The 19,744-nt window shown below is 44.7% G+C and overlaps 1 protein-coding gene across 2 annotated transcripts in view; it reads right to left on the bottom strand.

The window, feature by feature from the left end:
- LOC107523690 (nck-associated protein 1-like) overlaps positions 1-4,447 on the bottom strand; it is a 39,520-nt gene extending 35,073 nt beyond the window's left edge. The window contains exon 1 of one of the 2 annotated variants that reach the window (XM_060183903.1): positions 4,122-4,447. In XM_060183903.1, coding sequence (XP_060039886.1) covers positions 4,122-4,229 — 108 coding nt within the window. In that variant the 5' untranslated portion in view covers positions 4,230-4,447. The remainder of the gene's footprint in view (positions 1-4,121) is intronic. The other variant, XM_060183904.1, reaches the window with a different exon arrangement.
- Positions 4,448-19,744: the final 15,297 nt, after the last annotated feature.

The following is a 19,744-nucleotide window of genomic DNA, read 5'->3' on the forward strand; positions in this document are numbered from 1 at the left end:
GATCTTACCCACTTTTTTTGGCAAGATTTTTGAACAAATGTTTCAAACCCTAGCCAGCTGAGAAGCTATGCCAGTCTTACAGACAACTCCATACAGACAGAAAGGGCTAAAAGTCTGATGCATTTGTATTCAAAAATGCACAGGGAGGGCAACCCAAACTCCAAGCATTAAAGCAAAGAGACATTTACATACACATCAGCTCCCCCATCTGTCTCTCTCATTTGCACACTTTATAAAAGCACGTTTACTGCACGAGAGGTGGCTCACGCAGTGGGGCAGACATGTTACAATACTCAAGTACACAGGTTCAAGGCCCTGGTCCCCACCTGCTGGAGGGAAACCTTGTATGTGGTGAAAACAGTGACCCAGGTATCGCTATCTCCCACTTCACTCTTGATTTCTCTCTGCTGCTATCTAATACATAAATAAAATATATTTTAAAATGAAATGTTTATTATTTCATTAAGGCTTAACTGAAGGTACCAAGAACCATTCAAGACCCTAAGTACCAGATATAATTTTAAAGTCAGTGACAATCCTGCCAGAGGAATTCACAATCATACAAGATAGACAAAACATCAGCAGACTACAAACCGCTAGGTACAGAAATACAGCATTTCAATTTTAACACTTGGAAATCATTGTCACGTTCTGCTTATTTTAAATTGCATCACTCGGCAATCCGAGAGCCTGAAGTCTCTAAAAACAGGAAGCAGGGGGGAAAATACGATTTTGAGGAATGACAGTGAACTAGAATTGCAGTATAAATTCTTAAAATTTAGTATTATTTAACTTGTGAAAGTTGAATGTGCAGTCTGATGCTATCTGCATCACACGAATATATACTGAATTTTTTTTTTTTAAAAAAAGGCTCTTTGCTGAAATACCCAAATCACTTTTGATTTTACTCTCACTTCCTCTTCTGCAAACCATCGTAACCATTTCCTTTAACCGCAATACCACAAGTCTAGTAACTTTTACTAAAAAGTCTGACTTCCTAGGCTTTTTTATTTTAACGAAGTTCATATACAAACCAATTCCCAGGTTTGTTAAGGAGAACAAACTGACATAAATAGTTTAGGTCAACGCAAACTGTAAGTAATACTAACTAAACGTGAACTATTAGCAAACTCCATAAATATATAGCCAAAGCTCTTTGATAACTATAAAAGGCTTCTTTGTAATGGCACTGAGCTTCCGGCCACATAAAATGTAACAAATCCAATAGGCATGTTGCAATTATTCTCCAGGTTACCCTGGCTTTAGAACCAATCAGTTCTTGCATTCAGGTGAGCAACTGGATCATAGCTGTCCTAATCTAAAATTCCTCACTACTGTCACAGAAGAATCTCCTTTAGAGTTACAGTGTTTACATAAAACTGTAGAAGTAAGTTAATTTTACAAGTAAGCCCCATGCTATGAATTTAAAAAAAAAAAATTTCAGCAGGACTAATTTACAACTATAATAGTGATATTACTATGATTAAAGGGGGAAATTCAAGATATATTAAAAAGCCAACAAATGCGATCATGAAGAAATATGACATCAGACACACACTGGCAATTCTGAAGGTTCTAAATTATATAAAATCTCGTTCATTTTCTCTGTTTGAAATTATTGAAAACTCAGTAATTGTTATGCAAAGCGACTCTCATGCCCACAAGTCCCAGGTTCAATCCACCGCACCACCAGAGCTGAGCGGTGCTCATAAACCAGAGCTGAGCAGTGCTCTAGTTAAAAAAAAAAAAAAGAAAGAAAGAAAGAAAAAATAAATAAAATTCAGTGATGGGTGCAGCGTGTTATGTACAAATACACACGCATATAATAAGTGTGAAACTATCCTTCTCAAGTCGTACCCACTGTAAATCACTATTAGATCAACAAAAACACTTTAAAAAAAAAAACTTTTCTTTGCGTTAAAAAGAGTATCGGTTGTCTTAGAGCGTAAGAGAAACGTCTCGTTTTTACATCTGCTTTTTAAGTCTTAACTCCTCCAGCTGCTGCAGCCTGGGGCGGTTCTCACCGCCGGAATCTGCGGCCACAGCAATGTCTCTGCGCTATTTTATTTCGTTTCCTTTATCTATTTAATTTTAAATGAGCTTTATTTGTTGGAGAGACAGCCAGAAACTGAGAGAGATGGGGAGATAGAGAGGAAGAGAGACAGAGAGTCACCTGCAGCCCTGCTTCACCGCTCGTGAAGCTTTCCCCCTGCAGGTGGCGACTCGAACCGGAGTCCTGGCGCAGCACTGCAATGTGAGCGCTCAGCCAGGTGCGCCACCAGCCCCACCCACCCAGTCCCCGTTTTATTTATTTTGTGCTTACGCCGAGCTTTTAAGAATCGGTGTCTGAGTGCTACTAAGCAGACACCTTGAGGGAAATAGGGGGAGGGAGGAGGAGGGGGAATAGGGGGAAGAAGAGGAGGAGAAGAGGGAGAGACAGACAGGAGACAGGAGAGAGAGAGAGAGAGAGACAGGAGAGAGACACAGGAGAGGGAGGGAGGGAGGGAGGGACTGGGGAGAGAGAGGGAGGGAGAGACAGGAGAGAGGGAGAGACAGGAGAGAGGGAGGGAGAGACAGGAGAGAGAGAGGGAGAGACAGGAGAGAGAGAGAGAAAGGGAGACACAGGAGAGAAAGGGAGAGACAGGAGAGAGAGAGAGAGACAGGAGAGAGAGAGAGACAGGAGAGAGGGAGAGACAGGAGAGAGGGAGAGGCGAGAGGGAGGGAGAGACAGGAGAGAGGGAGAGACAGGAGAGAGAGAGAGAAAGGGAGACACAGGAGAGAAAGGGAGAGACAGGAGAGAGAGAGAGACAGGAGAGAGGGAGAGACAGGAGAGAGGGAGAGACAAGATAGAGGGAGAGACAGGAGAGAGAGAGAGAGGGAGAGACAGGAGAGAGAGAGAGACAGGAGAGAGGGAGAGACAGGAGAGAGGGAGAGACAAGATAGAGGGAGAGACAGGAGAGAGAGAGAGAGGGAGAGACAGGAGAGAGAGACAGGAGAGAGGGAGAGACAGGAGAGAGGGAGAGACAAGATAGAGGGAGAGACAGGAGAGAGAGAGAGAGAGAGGGAGAGACAGGAGAGAGGGAGACAGGAGAGAGAGAGAGGGAGAGACAGGAGAGAGGGAGAGACAGGAGAGAGGGAGGGAGAGACAGGAGAGAGAGAGGGAGAGACAGGAGAGAGAGAGAGAAAGGGAGACACAGGAGAGAAAGGGAGAGACAGGAGAGAGAGAGAGAGACAGGAGAGAGAGAGAGACAGGAGAGAGGGAGAGACAGGAGAGAGAGAGAGAAAGGGAGACACAGGAGAGAAAGGGAGAGACAGGAGAGAGAGAGAGACAGGAGAGAGGGAGAGACAGGAGAGAGGGAGAGACAAGATAGAGGGAGAGACAGGAGAGAGAGAGAGAGGGAGAGACAGGAGAGAGGGAGAGACAGGAGAGGGAGGGAGGGAGGGAGGGAGAGGAGGTTGTTATTCCTGTTCCAGTGACTCAACAGCCCAGAAGTCTTTCAGAAGAAAATCGGGTTCCACCTTCACTTCCCCCTTCACAAATGCAATCCTTCCAACACGTCCTCCCTCCCCTGTCCTTTTCTTCCTTTCTTCCTTTTATTCTATTAAAAAAAAAAAAAAAAAAAGCTGGGCTATTTCCAAAGGAAAGTGTTCGAGTCGAAGAGGGAAGGGGGGAGAAAGAGGAGGGTGCGAGGTTCCCCCGGATTCGCCATGTCCCTTCTACGTGCGCACACTCGCACGCCGAAAAAAGAAGAAGAAGAAGAAAGAAAATAAGAAAAGGAAAATTCAAAAGGTGGGAAGGGAAAAACAACCACCACCAGAACCACCAGAACCACCACCGCCTTCCTGCACCTCCATGTCGGCCCTGGGCTGGGCGGCCGCGAGCGACACCCGCCTCTCGTCCCTCCGCCGCCCCGAGGCCCCGCAGCTCGCCGGCTCCTGCGCCCCCGGCCCGGCCGCGTTAGGCCGCGCAGCCCGGTCGCCCGGAGCCGAGCGAGACGCACGAGCGCGGGGCTTCCAGGTCGGGGCGCCGCCCGGGCCTCCGCCGCCCCCGCCCGCCGCCCCCGCCGCCCCCGCCGCCCCCGCCGCCCCCGCCGCGGCCTCGCCCGCAGGCCCGTGCGCACCTTCTTGATGTTGTAGAGCCGCGTGAGCATGCCGACGCCGCGGTCGTTGAGGATCGTGAGCTTCTCCGCCAGCTTCTGCTGGCTGGGCTGCAGCACCGAGCGCGACATGGTGGCGCCCTGGGCCCGCGGCCGCCGCGCCGCCTCCCCGCCCGCGCCGCCTCCCCGCCCGCCCGGCCGGCCGCGACCTCCGCCTCAGGCGAGCGCGCCCATGGCCCCCAGCCCGCGCGGGCGACAGGACGAGCCTCGCTGCTGCCCCTCCGCGGCCTGCGCCCGCCGCCCGCCGCCCTTCCGCCCCCCGCCGCCGGCGCGCTCCGCCCCGGGCTCCTCCGCGAGGTGTGGCGGCGGCTCTCCGCACACGGTCACCTGACCGGCCGCGCGGGCGCCCCCCGGAGGCCGGCTGCGGAACTGCGCCGGCGACCCTACACCCCCACGCGGGGGGAAGCTCCGTCTCGGCCCATCCCACACCCCGCTCCTTGGAGCTCCCCGAAGTTGCCTGTCCGTGTTCCTCCCTGAAGGAACCAGCTGGGGATGGGGGGGGGTGGCGCACCTGGTTGGCCGCACCTGTTACAAATGCGCAAGGACCCGGGTTCGAGCCCCCCCCCTTCACCGCGTCCCCACCTGCAGGGGGCAAAGCCTTGCAGGTGGTGAAGCAGTGTTGCAGATGTCTGTCTGTCACCCCCCTTTCCCTCTCTTTTTCTGGCTGATCTTATCCAGCAAATTTTTTAATATTTATTTTATTTATTTATTCCCTTTTGTTGCCCTTGTTGTTTTATTGTTGTAGTTATTATTGTTGTTGTCGTCGTTGTTGGATAGGACAGAGAGAAATGGAGAGAGGAGGGGAAGACAGAGAGGAGGAGAGAAAGATAGACACCTGCAGACCTGCTTCACCGCCTGTGAAGCGACTCCCCTGCAGGTGGGGAGCTGGGGCTCGAACCGGGATCCTTACGCTGGTCCTTGTGCTTTGCGCCACCTGCGCTTAACCCGCTGCGCTATAGCCCGACTCCCAATTTTTTTTTTTAATGGACAGAAAAAAAAAAAAAAGAAACCAGCTGAAACCCCTGGGACAGGGACCAGTGGAGGAGGGGAAAAGAGGGGAGGAGAAGGGAGGAGAGTGCAGGGGAGTGTTCAGGAGAGTTTCTCCGGAGAGTGGGCTGGTGGCTCCAAGCGCTTTTGTTTTTTTCTCTTTCTTTTTTTTTCTTTTCCTCCCACAAGTTGACAGACGCTCCCCTCTGAACATAGCAGATGCTGTGCTCAGCGGATGGCCCCCAGCCTCCCCCCCCTCCGCCCCGCCTGGCTTCCCTTCCTCCGGGAGCCAGTGAGACTCCAGTTCCTGAGATAGTCAGCATCCGCAATTTGTCAAGGACGAGCACCCATCCGGAGAAGACACTAACAGAAGACACTAGTAGTCTGTTGAGGGGCAAAAAATAAATACATAAATAAGTAAATAAATAAATGTTATGCAAAGAGACTCTCATGCCTGAGGCTCCAGAGTCACAAGTTCAATCCCTCACACCATCATAAGCTAGAGCTGAGCAGTGCTCCGGTACAAAATTTTTTTTAAAATGTGTTTTTTTTCCTTTTTTTTTTCTTTTTTTTTCCCTCCTAATATCTGATCCCATCCCCTTTTCTTGAACATGGTTAGATTGTGACCCAATTCTTTATCGCCAAAGGGGAAGAGGACAGGTTGATCCCATGTCCAGTAACATATATAAAATCTCTGAAGACTGTCTTTGTTTGATTGCTGGCTTATATGAATATATATATGTCAAACTTTTGATTTGCTAATGACTCTCCATGTATCAGCCCTTATTTTAAGGCATAGACAGAGTGTGTTTTGCACTGTTTCCCATACCCAACTACAAAAGACTTGATGAAGAAATTAGGGGACTCAAGGGAGAACTACCCTACATTTTGGAAAGGTGATACTGGGTCCTTTAGAACCAATGAAGCTGATGGTGATTGTGCTCAGTGAAGTGATTAAGAAGGTGATAGACTAATACTGGGTAGCTTCTCTCATGTAAACAATCGAGTATTGAAGAACACAGACTGCCCTAACACAAGTCATAGGGATTGACCTAGTTTTGTAAGAATTATGACAGTTATTGCTAAGATTGGGGTCACAGAATTTTGACGGTGGAGGTATCATGGAATATGCCCCCAAAATATTATCTTTTTTTTTAAATTTATAAAAAAGGAAACACTGACAATAGCCATAGGATAAGAGGGGCATGACTCCACCCAATCCCCGCCACCAGAAATCTGTATGCTATCCTGCCAGAAGCCATTTCTCTGCTTGATAGAAGCTAAGCCTTGAAACAACAGAAGCCCTCGAGATAAGTTTCTAATTCCCGTAGGAAGGATGTTTGCCAGAAACTAAGTGACATACCATATAGTTATAGTGACATACCATATAGTTATAGTTTAACAGAAATAGTTACAAGGGACCCTCCACCGCGATCTCTGCCTCCCCCTTCCCCCTATGCACAGTGTGGAACTATAACCCTGCAGTCTTAGAATCTTGTAAGCCATGATGATTAAATCACCAATAAAAAATATAGCATATCATATGAAACATTCTACAAATTATTACGAGAAATCAATCCTACTTGGAGTTTTTCATGCTATAGTTTTCTAGAGAAACAAAATTGTTAAATGATCAGCAAACTGAGTTTTAAAATGCATGACTGGAACAGCTCAGAATGAACAGCAGCGAAAGTACTGAACTTGCATGGATGAGGCCCCGAGTCTAATGCCTAGTACGAAATGTGCCACAGTGACAGCTGGTCCTTTAGCTACCTCATAATAAAAAGTAAAAAATAAAACTTGGGCAGGGGTAAATAGCATAATGGTTCTGCAAAGAGACTTTCATGCCTGAGATTCCAAAGTCCCAGGTTCAATCCCGTACACCACCATAAGCCAGAGCTGAGTAGTGCTCTGGTTTAAACAAAAAAAAAGGGAGTCAGGCAGTAGCGCAGTGGGTTAAGCGCATGTGGCACAAAGCACAAGGACTGTCCCGGCTCCCCACCTACAGGGGAGTCACTTCACAGGCGGTGAAGCAAGTCTGCAGGTATCTATCTTTCTCTCCACCTCTCTGTCTTCCCCTCCTCTCTCCATTTCTCTCTGTCCTATCCAGCAACAGCAATAATGACAACAACATTAAAACAACAAGGGCAATGAGAGGGAATAAATATTTTTAAAAACTTTAAAAAATAAAAAATCATAATTAAAGTTTTTATTAATGATTTAATAGTTGATTTACAAAATTATGAGATAACAGGGGTATAATTCTACACTGTTCCCACCACCAGAGTTCTGTGTCCCCATTCCCTCCATTAGAAATTGCAGTAGTCACAGATAGGAGTTGACTATTATTTCTATAATTGTCTGTATTTTTATATATTTGCCTTTTTTTTTCTTTTTTTCTATTATCTTTATTTATTTATTAGATAGAGACAGTCAGAAATCGAGAGGAAAGGGAGGGATAGAGAGGTTGAGAGACAGAGAGACACCTGCAGCCCTGCTTCACCACTTGTGAAGCTTTCTCCCTGCAGGTGGGGACTGGGGGCTCAAACCTGGGTCCTTGCGCACTGTAACATATGCGCTCAACCAGGGGCACCACCACCCTGCCCTTTTTTTTCTATGGTCCTCCTGCCTTCTCTTCCTTTCTAAGTCACATCTACAGCTATTACTACTTGCAAATGTTCTTCCTTTTTACCTCCTCTCTCCAAGTCCCGATGGAGTTGGGGTTCAGAGCCCTCTGATCACTTTCTCCTGACATTTCCCCCCCTCTGAAAGCACTGGCCAAAATTCTTTTCGGGGTGCAGAAGGTGGGAGCTATGGCTTCTGTAATTGCTTCTCTGCTGGACATAGGTGTTGGCAGGTCAATCCATACCCCCAGCCAGTTTCTCTTTCCCTTGGACTCTGGAGAGATGAGGCTCTGAGACACATTTGGTGAGGTTATCTATACAAGGAGATTAGGATGGAATCATAGTATCATCAGCAACTTGGTGGATGAAAGGCAGAAAGATATAGAGCAAGACAAAATGTTTAATAAACAAAAATCAGAAAGTAGGAGCAGACCAGAGGAAATTAGGTCTATTAGTGTGGAAAGAAGCTAGGATGTCTATTTTAAGAATGCTCCAAGGGAAGCATGACTTTAGTAATTTTGGCCTGAGCTTGATAACTAACATGCAGGTGGACTAAAAATATTGTCTGGGGAGATGGTGTCAGTGTTGAAAATAGGGCTAGAAAGCTGGAATGGGGGAGCAGGTGGTGGCACACGTTACAGTGTACAAGGACCCAGGTTCAAGCCCCTGGTCCCCACCTCTGGGGGGAAAGCTTCACAGTCAGTGAAGCAGGTCTGCAGGTGTCTCTCTGTCTCTCTCCCTCTCTCCCTCCCCTTCCCCTTCCAATTTTCTCTGTCTCTGTCCAATAATAAATAAATTAATTTTAAAAAAGAAAGCTGAATTAGGGCAGAGAATATCTACAAAACTTGAAGAAAGTATATAAATACAATAAACTGTTTGCCCCATTGATCAGAACTGGGGCCTGTATCTATTTCTATTTAGCACAGGAGCCTGCGTGACCTCCTAGTCCCTGTCAGTCTGAGCTTGCAGTCCCTGGTCGCAACTGGGAACAGTCTAGGCTGCACTCATTTCAGGACCCGTCTTCCTCCGGTGGCAGGACAAAATAAACCACCCTCCATTGGGAAACTGGGACAGTCCCTACCATTGCTACGTTGTAGTGAGAACAAGGTCCTAGAGAGGCCCTCAAAAGGGCTTATGGTGATGTTCCTGATGGCAGTGACCAGTGATGGTGGAGAGAGGGGTCTATCAGAGGTCTAGACCCATATTGTTGATGTGGGAATCTAAGGATTCCCTGACTAGGGCTCCAGATTTTGGAGTGTATTGGTGTTGACCAAAAAGGCCACTGTTAAATGAGCAGGTCTCTTGCTCTTATATGATTGAAGATTTTATTACCTTGATATAACGTATGTCCTCCACAGTTCCTCTGGTACTAAAAGATTAAATAAACTATTTTTGAGAGCTTGTTTGGAGGTTCTAGCAGGGGAGCGCAGCTGTATACCCTCTACCGAAGACTGGTCCGTCTCTATTCAGGGAAGGCCGCCCTCTTTGACCCAGCGCACAGCTTTGGGAGAGACGCACCTGGAGCGGTGAGGGAGGAAGGGGACACCTGCCAGATGAGCCGAATCAACCCTGGCGATCAATGGGGTGACAGATGTCGCAGTCAGATCTCCCTCACATCCAAATAAACTATTTTTGTTGTTTGTCCCCCAAACATATTGAGAACACAGTAAAATTATTATAAACCTTCAAAGAAATGTAGAAAGTAGATGACAGATTCATAACTACAGTAGTCTTGGAAAAGTACAAGTAAAGTTAACTGGTATAAACCAGTATGCCAAAATATGTGTGGATTTTACTATATAAATTACAATTAAATAAATCTGATATATATGTATATATATATATATAGATATATATATACATATATATGTATTTGCCTCCAGAGTTATTGCTGGGGCTCAGTGCCTGCACTACAAATCCACTGCTCCTGGAGGCCATTTTTCCCATTTTATTGCATTTGTTGTTGTTATTGTTGTTGTTTGATAGAGAGAAATCGAGAGAAGAGGGGAAGACAGACAGAGGGAGAAAGATAGACACCTGAAGACCTGCTTCACCACTTGTGAAGTGAACTTGGGGGCTTGAACCAGGATCCTTAAGCCGGTCCTGGCGTTTCGTGCTAGGTGTGCTTAACCTGCTGCGCTACTGGCCGGCCTCCACATTTTTTTAAAAAAAACAAACAAGTGCTGTTTTGATATTTGAGGATAGTAAAGCTAATTTGAAATAGTTACTGACTGCGATGGTTATTATTGCTCTTCAATACCTGGTGTCTTTGTTTCTTTGTAAATAAAGACTACGTCTCCCAGCCTCCTTTGCTGCCTAGGCTAATATTCTGGCCAATAGTATGTAGCCTTTCAAGAATCTGAAGAAACTGCTGCTACTTTCTCTGTGCCACTTCACAGCTAAGTACTTTCTCCACCTAAGCAAGGATGTAATTTGTTCTCCTTCCTCTTACTCTTCCCTCTCATGTCAGGGAAACAGGGTATGAAACACTCCCTCGGGTGCTCTAGAAATTCTCTTCTCTCTCAGTCATGGGCCAAACACAAATGTTCCTAGTCACAGGTCCCAGTGAATCTGGGGTTCCGAGCCCATCTGGTCATCTTCCCCTAACATTTCCCCATCTGGGAATCTGGACCAAAGTTCTTCTCGGGGTGCAAAAGGAGGTCTGACTTCTGCAATCGCTTCTCCACTGGACATGGACATTGACCAGTCAATCCATACCTCCAGCCTGTTTCTGTCTTTCCCTAGGACAGTAAGGCTCTCTGGAGAGGTGAGGTTCAGGGACATGTTGGTGATGTCATCTGCCATGGGAGGTCAAGATGAGATTGCAGTAGCATCGGGAACTTGGTGTCTGAAAAGCAGTAAGACATAAAGCAGGACAAAATGGTTAATAAACAGGGATCAGAGTAGGATTAGAGCCGATGAAAATAAGGACCCTAGGCTGGGAAGACACTAGGATGCCTATTTGAGGTATATTCCTAGAAGCCCAGGACTTCAGTAATCTCGGCATGAGCTTAAGTGCTAAAATTAAAGTGGACAAGAAATACTGTCTGGGAGAATGGTGTTAGAGATGAGAGTGGAACTTGAGAGCTGGGCTGGGACAGAGAGTGGCTCCCAAACCTGAAATATATATATGTATACATTAACTGTACCACATCAATTTGACCTGGGACTCATGTATATTAATAATCAGCATTCAAGTCAGCATAAACTCTGAATCCTGTCAGTCTGAAGTCACAGTCCAAGGTCATAGCTGGGAACATTCTAGGCTGCACACATAGGATCAGTTCTTCTCAAGAGGCAGAGTAGATTGACCCAGCTTTCCTCTGGAGAGTAGGGCAGTCTTTACCATTGCTAATTTGTAGTGAGGGCAAGATCCTAGAGAAGCCCACAAAAGGGCTAATGAGAACAATCCCGATGGAAGTGACCAGTGATGGCAAAGATAGGGGTCCCTTAAGGGTCTAGGCCAGGGGCTGGGAAGTAGCACAGAGGGTTAAGTGCACATGGTACAAAGTGCAAGGACAAGTATAACAATCCTGCTTCAAGCCCCTGGCTCCCCACCTGCAAGGGGGGAGGGGGCACAAGCAGATGAAGCAGATCTGCAGGTGTCTGTCTTTCTCTCCCTCTTTCTGTCTTCCTCTCCTCTCTCAATTTCTCTCTGTCCTATCCAACAGCAATAACAATAATAACAATAACAACAAGGACAACAAAAATGGGGAAAATGGCTTCCAGGAGCAGTGGATTCACAGTGTAGGCACTGAGCCCCAGCGATAACCCTGGAGGCAAAAAACAAAAATGTCTAGACCCACATTATCTATGGGGGAATTCAAGGATCCCCTGACTAGGACCCCAGGTGATGATGTGGCCTGGCATTGGCCAAATAGCCATCTTTAAGTGAATCAGTCTCTTGCCCCTTTCCAGTTTTTATACTCCCTTCTTTGTCTGATGAGCTTAAACTTTCTCCCAGTATGGAGTCCAGCCTTGAGTTAGAAAGAAAATAGACATGGGTCAAGAGGTGGCGCACCCAGTTAAGTTCACCTATCACCACGCACTAGGACCCTGCTCAGTCCCGCCTCCACGGGGAACACTTGCAGTGAAGCAGGTCTGCAGGTGTCTCTCTTGCCCTCTATCTCCTCTCCCCTCTCAATTTCTCTCTGCCTGGCCAAATAAAATAGAAACAAACAAAAAGGCTGCTGGTAGTACTGGCTCTGAGCCCCAGGATAACCCAGATATGGCGATAAAAAGAGTGAAAGAAAGAAAGAAAGAAAGAGAGCAAGGAAAGAAGGAAGGAAGGAAGAAAGGGAAGAAGGAACAAGGCCTAGGTTGTTAATGGGTTCTAATTTATCCTCAAGTTTTTTGCATTTACTTTAACAGTTATAATAAAGGTCATCTTTGAGACAACAATGATCTTTTATTTGATAAATCCAGAATATCTCTTGGCCAATTGCATACAGTATTTCTTCCAAAAATTGGCAAGTGGTGACAATAATTTGATGTCCTATTAGGTGAGATCAAAAGATAGAAGAGTGAACCTTATTTACAAGTTCTAGTAAATTTTGTTTCTCTTCCACCACCACCAAACCTTTTTTTTTTTTTTTTTTAAATAAACTGCCACATTGTGACAAAACTGAGTGTAAGAAAAAAAAAAAAAAGGGAGGCAGGGGTAGACAGCATAGTGGTTATGCAAAGAGACTTTCATGCCTGAGGCTGGCTTCAAAGTCTCAGGTTCAATGCCCTGCACCACCATAAGCCAGAGCTGAACAGTACTCTGGTTAAAGAAAAAAAAAGTGAGTTTTATTATGGGAAAGACAAGGCATACGTGAATAAGAAGACGCACCAAGTAGTTCATCCAGCATCGTGAGAGTGCCACACCATAAATAAAGCCTCAGAGGTCCGGCCTCACACAGTGTGCAGTGGGCAACCAGGGGGCTTCTGTGGGTGTTGGAACAGTACCACATTATCTGTCTGCTCTGTTGCTCTCTCTTACCTCTTTCTTTTTTTATATAAATATTTATTTATTTTCCCTTTTGTTGCCCTTGTTGTTTTTTATTGTTGTTGTAGTTATTATTGTTGTTATTGATGCTATCGTTGTTAGGTAAGACAGAGAGAAATGGAGAGAGGGGAAGACAGAGAGGGGGAGAGAAAGACTTCTGCAGACCTGCTTCAGCGCCTGTGAAGTGACCTGCAGGTGGGGAGCCCTTAACAACTGTTGAGTTTCGCGCCACGTGTGCTTAAACCTGCTGTGCTACCGCCAGACTCCCGTCTTACCTCTTTCTAACTCCCTTCAGATGGGTAGAGAATGAAAAACTTGAGCCCAGAAGACACTCAACACTCACTCACCCATGCACAGTAAATCCATTCCTCAGCTTTACACAGAAAAAAAATTTAAGACTACACAGAGCCCACAGTTCAAGCCCCCAGTTCTCCCCCGGTGGGGTATTTTTGAGTGGGAAAGTAACGCCACACGCGTCTCTTAGTCTTCCTCTATATCTTCCCCTTCCCTTCCAATTTCTGACTATCTCTAGCCAATAAATAAAGATAATCTAATTTTTGAAAAATATTTATATTCCCTTTTGTTGCCCTTGTTGTTTTATTGTTGTAGCTATCATTGATGTCTTTGTTGTTGGATAGGACAGAGAGAAATGGAGAGAGGAGGGCAAGACAGAGAGGGGGAGAGAAAGACACCTACAGACCTGCTTCACCGCCTGTGAAGCGACTCCCAGGCAGGTGGGGAGCTGGGGCTGGAACCGGGATCCTTCAGCTGGTCCTTGTGCTTTGCACCATGTGCACTTAACCCGCTGTGCTACCGCCCAACTCCCCATAATAATTTTTTTTAACTTAATTTATTTATTTCCCTTTTGTTGCCCTTGTCTTTTTATTGTTGTTGTAGTCATTATTGTTGTTGTTATTGACGCCGTCGTTGTTAGATAGGACAGAGAGAAATGGAGAGAAGAGGGGAAGACAGAGATGGGGAGAGAAAGACAGACACCTGCAGACCTGCTTCATCACTTGTGAAGGGATGCCCCTGCAGGTGGGGATCCTCACGCCGGTCCTTGTGCTTTGCGCCACGTGGGCTTAACCCGCTGCTCTACCGCCCGACTCCCGATAATTTTTTTTAACAAGAAAGAGACTAAGGAAGCAGAGAGACAGCCCACTGGTTAGAGCCTATGCCTTGCTATGCATATGGCCCAGATTTAAACCCCAAGACCACATGGAAGGTGCTATGGCACCAGAAGAAACTTATTTTATTTATTTATTTTTTTACTGCTGTATCCATCCCTCTCTCTACAATTCTAAGTGAAAAAAAATTGTAATTAGGAAATAATAAATTCAGACTTAGTCGTCAATTGTAAATTATTACTGCAAAGGAGAAGCCAAGCCAGACTTAAGTGAATCATAAGATGTTTCTATTAGTCATCAGAAGGCAGTCCAGAAATAGAACTGATGTAATGACTTCAAAAATAAATCAATGACAAAATAATTATACATCGATCTTGACCATTCACATCCAATTGGATTGCCAGACCTTTGATAATGAACTTCACAAGTTTATTTGTTTCTGCTGTGCAAATTGAAAATCAGCTTTTCTTTTAAAGTCACTCAGAGAGGTGGCTGGGGAGTTGCCTCTGGAGGTAGAATTCTGATTTTACGTGCATGACTTACTAGGTCTAATGCCCAGCACCACATAGACCAGAACAGGTTTTTGCTGCCTTTCTGTCTCTCTCATGAACGTTCATAGAAGGCCACTGAGTTAACTCATCTGGGAAGGCATCTGCTGTGTCATTCTCTATGACCCAAATTTAAATCCAAGCACACCAAAAGGGTGTGTGCCTCTGCATGAGGTAAGCGTCAGTGTTATAATCTCTCTCTCTCTCTTTGCATGGGTGTGTCTCTTTGACTCTCCCTCCCTCCCCACTCCCTTCATATATATGAAAATGTTGTCTCAGAGTAGTGAAATCCCAGTGGTGGCAACACAAATTAACAAATGAATCTTTCAAAAGCTAAATCCCATATATTTCTGGCAGGGGAGAGTCCATGATCACCAAGGCCGTTTTCCCAGGTCAAGGTTTATCCATTGCACTGCAGATGACCCCCGCAATTCCCTCAAAAGTGGGCAACTCAGGGGTCGGGCGGTGGCGCTGTGGGTTAAGCGCATTTGGCGCAAAGCGCAGGGACCGGCATAAGGATCCCGATTCGAGTCCCTGGCTCCCCACCTTCAGGAGAGTCACTTCACAGGCGGTGAAGCAGGTCTGCAGGTGTCTATCTTTCTCTCCCCTTCTCTGTCTTCCCCTCCTCTCTCCATTTCTCTCTGTCCTATCTAACAACGAATTGTGTCAACAAGGGCAATAATAATAACCACAACGAAGCTACAACAAGGGCAACAAAAGGGGGAAAAAATGGCCTCCAGGAGCGGTGGATTCATGGTGCAGGCACCGAGCCCAGCAATAACCCTGGAGGAGGAAAAAATTTAAAAATTTAAAAAATAACAATAATAATAATAACAAAAGTGGGCAACTCAACCGCATAACTTGTGGTAATGGAGGCTGAGTTCACACTCTCCCTGGTTAAAAATAAAAGTAAGTGACTCAATTTTACTTTTCTCTGTGGAAAAACTTTAATGTGCTTCTATAATGATGAACTTTCTTTTTGGGAGAGCAGTTCTTTTCACAGTACAAAGAACTTGCTGTTGTTGTTGCTGTAAAAACATGTGTATGAAGCAAATGTGATAAGCACTACACTACTGAAACCTCAACACACACTGTGGTGGTTTGTGCAGAACAAGTGCACCGCGCAGATGAGCCACCTTGCCAGCCTGTGTTTTGACTGTTACTTACATAGTCGATGATGAAATACATACAGATCAATTTTTATGGGTGTTGGTCGACCCTTTAGATTAATTTTAAATCTTTCTTTTCTTTTTTTTTTTTCTTTCCTTTTTTACCTCCAGTCACTGGGGCTCAGTGTTCCACTGCTTCTGGTGGCCTTTTTCCTTTTTTTTTTTCCACTTGAAAGGGCAGAGAGAAATTAATTGAGAGGGAGTGGGGGAGATAGAGAGGGAGAGAGAGACACCTGCAGAGCTGCTTCACAGCTCATGAAGTGTCCCCACTTCAGGTGGGGAGCAGGGGCTCAAATCCTGGTCCTTGCACACATATCCTTGTGCATAGTACCATGTGTGCTTAACAGGGTGTGTCACCAACTGTCCCCAATCTTAAGTCTTTTTTTTCCCCCTCAAAGTTGGAGTTGAAGCTCAGTGCTTGCATGATAACTACCATTCCTGATAACCTTTTCCCCTCTTCCTTCCTTCCTTTCTTCCATTGTTTCTTTTTTCTTTTTCTTTTTTTTGCCTCCAGGGTTACCACTGAGGCTCAGTGCCTGCATTATAAATCCACTGCTCCTGGAGGCTGGTTTTTTTTCCCTTTTTTTTTTATTATTATAAAAATATAATAATATTTCCTTCCTTCCTTCCTCCCTCCCTCCCTCCCTTCCTTTCTTAGTTTCTTTCTTTCTTTTTGCTCTTATGATAGCGACAAAGAGAAACAGGGAGAAAGACACCTGTACCTCTGCTATCTGTGAAGTTTTCCTTCTGCAGATGGGAATGACAGGCTTGAACCCGGGTCCTTACACATGATGCCATTTGCTTGCTACCAGGTACACAACCACCAAACCTCGCTCCTTTTTTTTTTTTTTTTTTTTAAAGAGCACTACTTGAAAATTTGGGAAAAATCAATGGTAGCAACAGACCTCATTCAGAATACAAGATAAATCTATGGCAATACTCAGCTCCCAGAAGAACACAATAGTCCCTTTTACATTTTAACATTTCATCCATTTCAGTGGTGAACAATCTGTACAAAAATGCAAAGATGGGGGTTGGGCGGTAGCGCAGCGGGTTAAGCGCACATGGCGCAAAGTTCAAGGACTCAGAGGAGGATCCCGGTTCGAGCCCCCGGCTCCCCACCTGCAGGAGGGTGGCTTCACAGGCGTTGAAGCAGGTCTGCAGGTGTCTCTCTTTCTCTCCCCCTCTCTGTCTTCCCCTCCTCTCTCAATTTCTCTCTGTCCTATCCAACAACAACAACAGCAATGTTAACAACAATAATGATGACAGCAAGGGCAACAAAGCGGGGGGGGGGGGGAATGGCCTCCAGGAGCAGTGGATTGGTAGTGCAGGCACTGAGCCCCAGCAATAACCCTGGAAGTTAAAAAAAAAAAAAAAAGCAAAGATATTAAGTACACTGAACTAGACCTCCAAAAGGAAGCCTAAAATGGAGATACAAATTTGGAATTTTTGGAATATGACTGTTATTTAGAATCATGAGGAAAAATGAGGAGGTCACTTGCAGAGAAAGTATGTGAAAAATGAAAATAGGGCCTAGTCAAAGTTGAAGAACTCAAACTTTTAGGAACCAAATGAAAAAAATCAGAAAACCAGACTGAACAAAATTATATGAGGGACCAGGGAGTAGGGCTCCCTGTTTCTCTATTTTAATGGGAATTATATAGCTTATTCTGTAAGGAAAAAAAAAGATGTAGAGTTTAGTACAGAGATAGGATAATCAAAGGAACTAAGGTTCTTGAGGGATAAAGAATAGGGAAGCTTCCAATGGAGGGGGTGGGATATGACACTCTGGTGGCGGGAATTGTATGAATTGTACCCCTCTTGTCCTACAATCTTGCCGTGTCATTATTAAATCACTAATAAAATTTTAAAAAGAAGTTGAAAAATAAGAAAACACACAAAATAAGAAGCAAAGGTCTAGACAGGAAAAAAAAAAAAAAAGAAAGAAAAGAAAAAGATGAAGGGGAAGCAGCTCAGCCTTTGAGCCGGGCTGTGGGGAACAGACAAGACAGTGGTACCAACAAACATCTACTGATTGTTTACAATGTGCCATGCCCTGCATCAAGTGTGTTCACTTGTTTCGTCATCAAAACATTTTTATTTATTTATTTTCTCTTTTGATGCCCTTGTTGTTTCATTGTTGTTGTTACTGATGTCGTCATTGTTGGATAGGACAGAGAGAAATGGAAAGAGGATGGGGAAGACAGAGACGGGCAGTGAAAGATAGACAGACACCTGCAGACCTGCTTCACCTCCTGTAAAGCGACTCCCCTGCATCTTTACGCTGGTCTTTGCACTTTGCACCTTGTGCACTTAACCCGCTGCGCTACCGCCTGCCTGTTTTGTTTTGTTTTGACTTGAGCACACCTCAGCTGGGGCAGCTGGTGGTGCTAGAGTTCAAAACTAGCAGCTCTTGTATCTGTCCTACTTCTGTGCAATCTCCCAACCCTCTAAGAAATGTCTGAAGTAGGTACATTGTATCAATCCTATTAAACAGACAAGGAAGTCCTGGCAAAAATCACAACTGGTAGGAAGCCTGCTTTACACTATCAGTCACCTGATATGTACACTGATGAACGTCAGCCACATTGGTTTGAGGAAGATAAAAAAGTTTTTTCATCAGCATAGGGTTCCTGGTTCCGGCCACCCACTCCCTACCTGTGGGGGAGTCGATTCACAGGCGGTGAAGCAAGTCTGTAGGTGTCTGTATTTTCTCTCCCCTTCTTTGTCTTCCCCTCCTCTCTCCATTGCTCTCTGTCCTATCCAGCAATGATGACATCAAGAACAACAACAATAGTAACTACAACAACAATAAAAAAACAAGGGCAACAAAAGGGAAAATAAATAAATAAAAAGAAACACACCACAGCCATTAAAAATCTGAGTGATGATTATATGCAAATCTTAAGGACATTAGTTTTTTTCTTCTTATAAAACATAAATATAAAAATATTTTATATACTCATTATAAAGTGATTTCCTCCCATTAAAACCTCAGTGAAGTCTAATGTTTACAATAAGTTAAATGTTTACTGATTCTTAAGCTCAATTTCATGCCCCTACTTAAATTAAAAGCTAGTGGGACTTAACCAATTCTGCAAACTAAAGTGATACCGTCAAACCCTTTTCTGGATTACAATTTTAAACATATGCTGCTCTAGATAGCTAGCTTTATGTTAGAGTTTGCTATTTGTTTCATCATTTCTTTTTTTTTTTTTTTACTTCTTTATTGGGGAATTAATGCTTTACATTCAACGGTAAATACAATAGTTTGTACATGCATAACATTCCCCAGTTTCCCATATAACAATACAACCCCCACTAGGTCCTCTGTCATCCTTCATGGACCTGTATTCTCCCCACCCACCCACCCCAGAGTCTTTTACTTTGGTGCGATACGCCAATTCCAGTTCAGGTTCTACTTGTGTATGTTTCATCATTTCTAATTCAAATGATAATTCTTTCCACAACAAACCTTTAGGATCAGGATTCATTCAGATTTTCTACAATCATTTTGATGTTTCACCCATTCCCAATGATCTTTACTTGTGCTATATTTGAAATTACATAATGAACGACTGACCTTCATTTTGTAAATAGAAGAAAGCTACATTTCCTAACTAGTATCAGGTTATTATTCACTGACTTCCATGTAACAGAATACAATATTAGGAGCATATTAGAGACAACTCTTAGCCAAGACATATGTATGTATAAATACTTGTTTTTTTTTCTTGTGTCATGTCTTTCAAATGCCTTACGTATTATTTGTTGGATAAAGACATAGAGAAATCAAGAGGGGAGGGGGAAAGAGAGAGTGAGAGAGACAAAGAGACACCAGCAGCCCTGCTTCCCTACTCATGAAGCTCCTCCCCTGCAGGTGTGTACAGGGGCTTGTGCATAGTATCATGTGTGCTAAACGAGGTGTGCCATCATCTAGCCCCTGGTGTCAAATAATAATTAAAGAACACTTTGACTTCAACACCCCCGGAGATGGTCTTGCCTGAAGACTTAATGCTTGCATGCATGAGTCTTCTAGTTTACAGCCTGATCACTCCTGCATCTGTCAGAATGAAACTCTAGTGTCTGACTCTCTCTCTTTATTAGATTTAAAAAAAAAAATCCAGGGGTCAGGAGGTAGC

The sequence above is a fragment of the Erinaceus europaeus genome, unplaced genomic scaffold (genome assembly GCF_950295315.1).
Source record: "Erinaceus europaeus unplaced genomic scaffold, mEriEur2.1 scaffold_341, whole genome shotgun sequence".
In the NCBI taxonomy this organism is placed as follows: Eukaryota; Metazoa; Chordata; class Mammalia; order Eulipotyphla; family Erinaceidae; genus Erinaceus; species Erinaceus europaeus.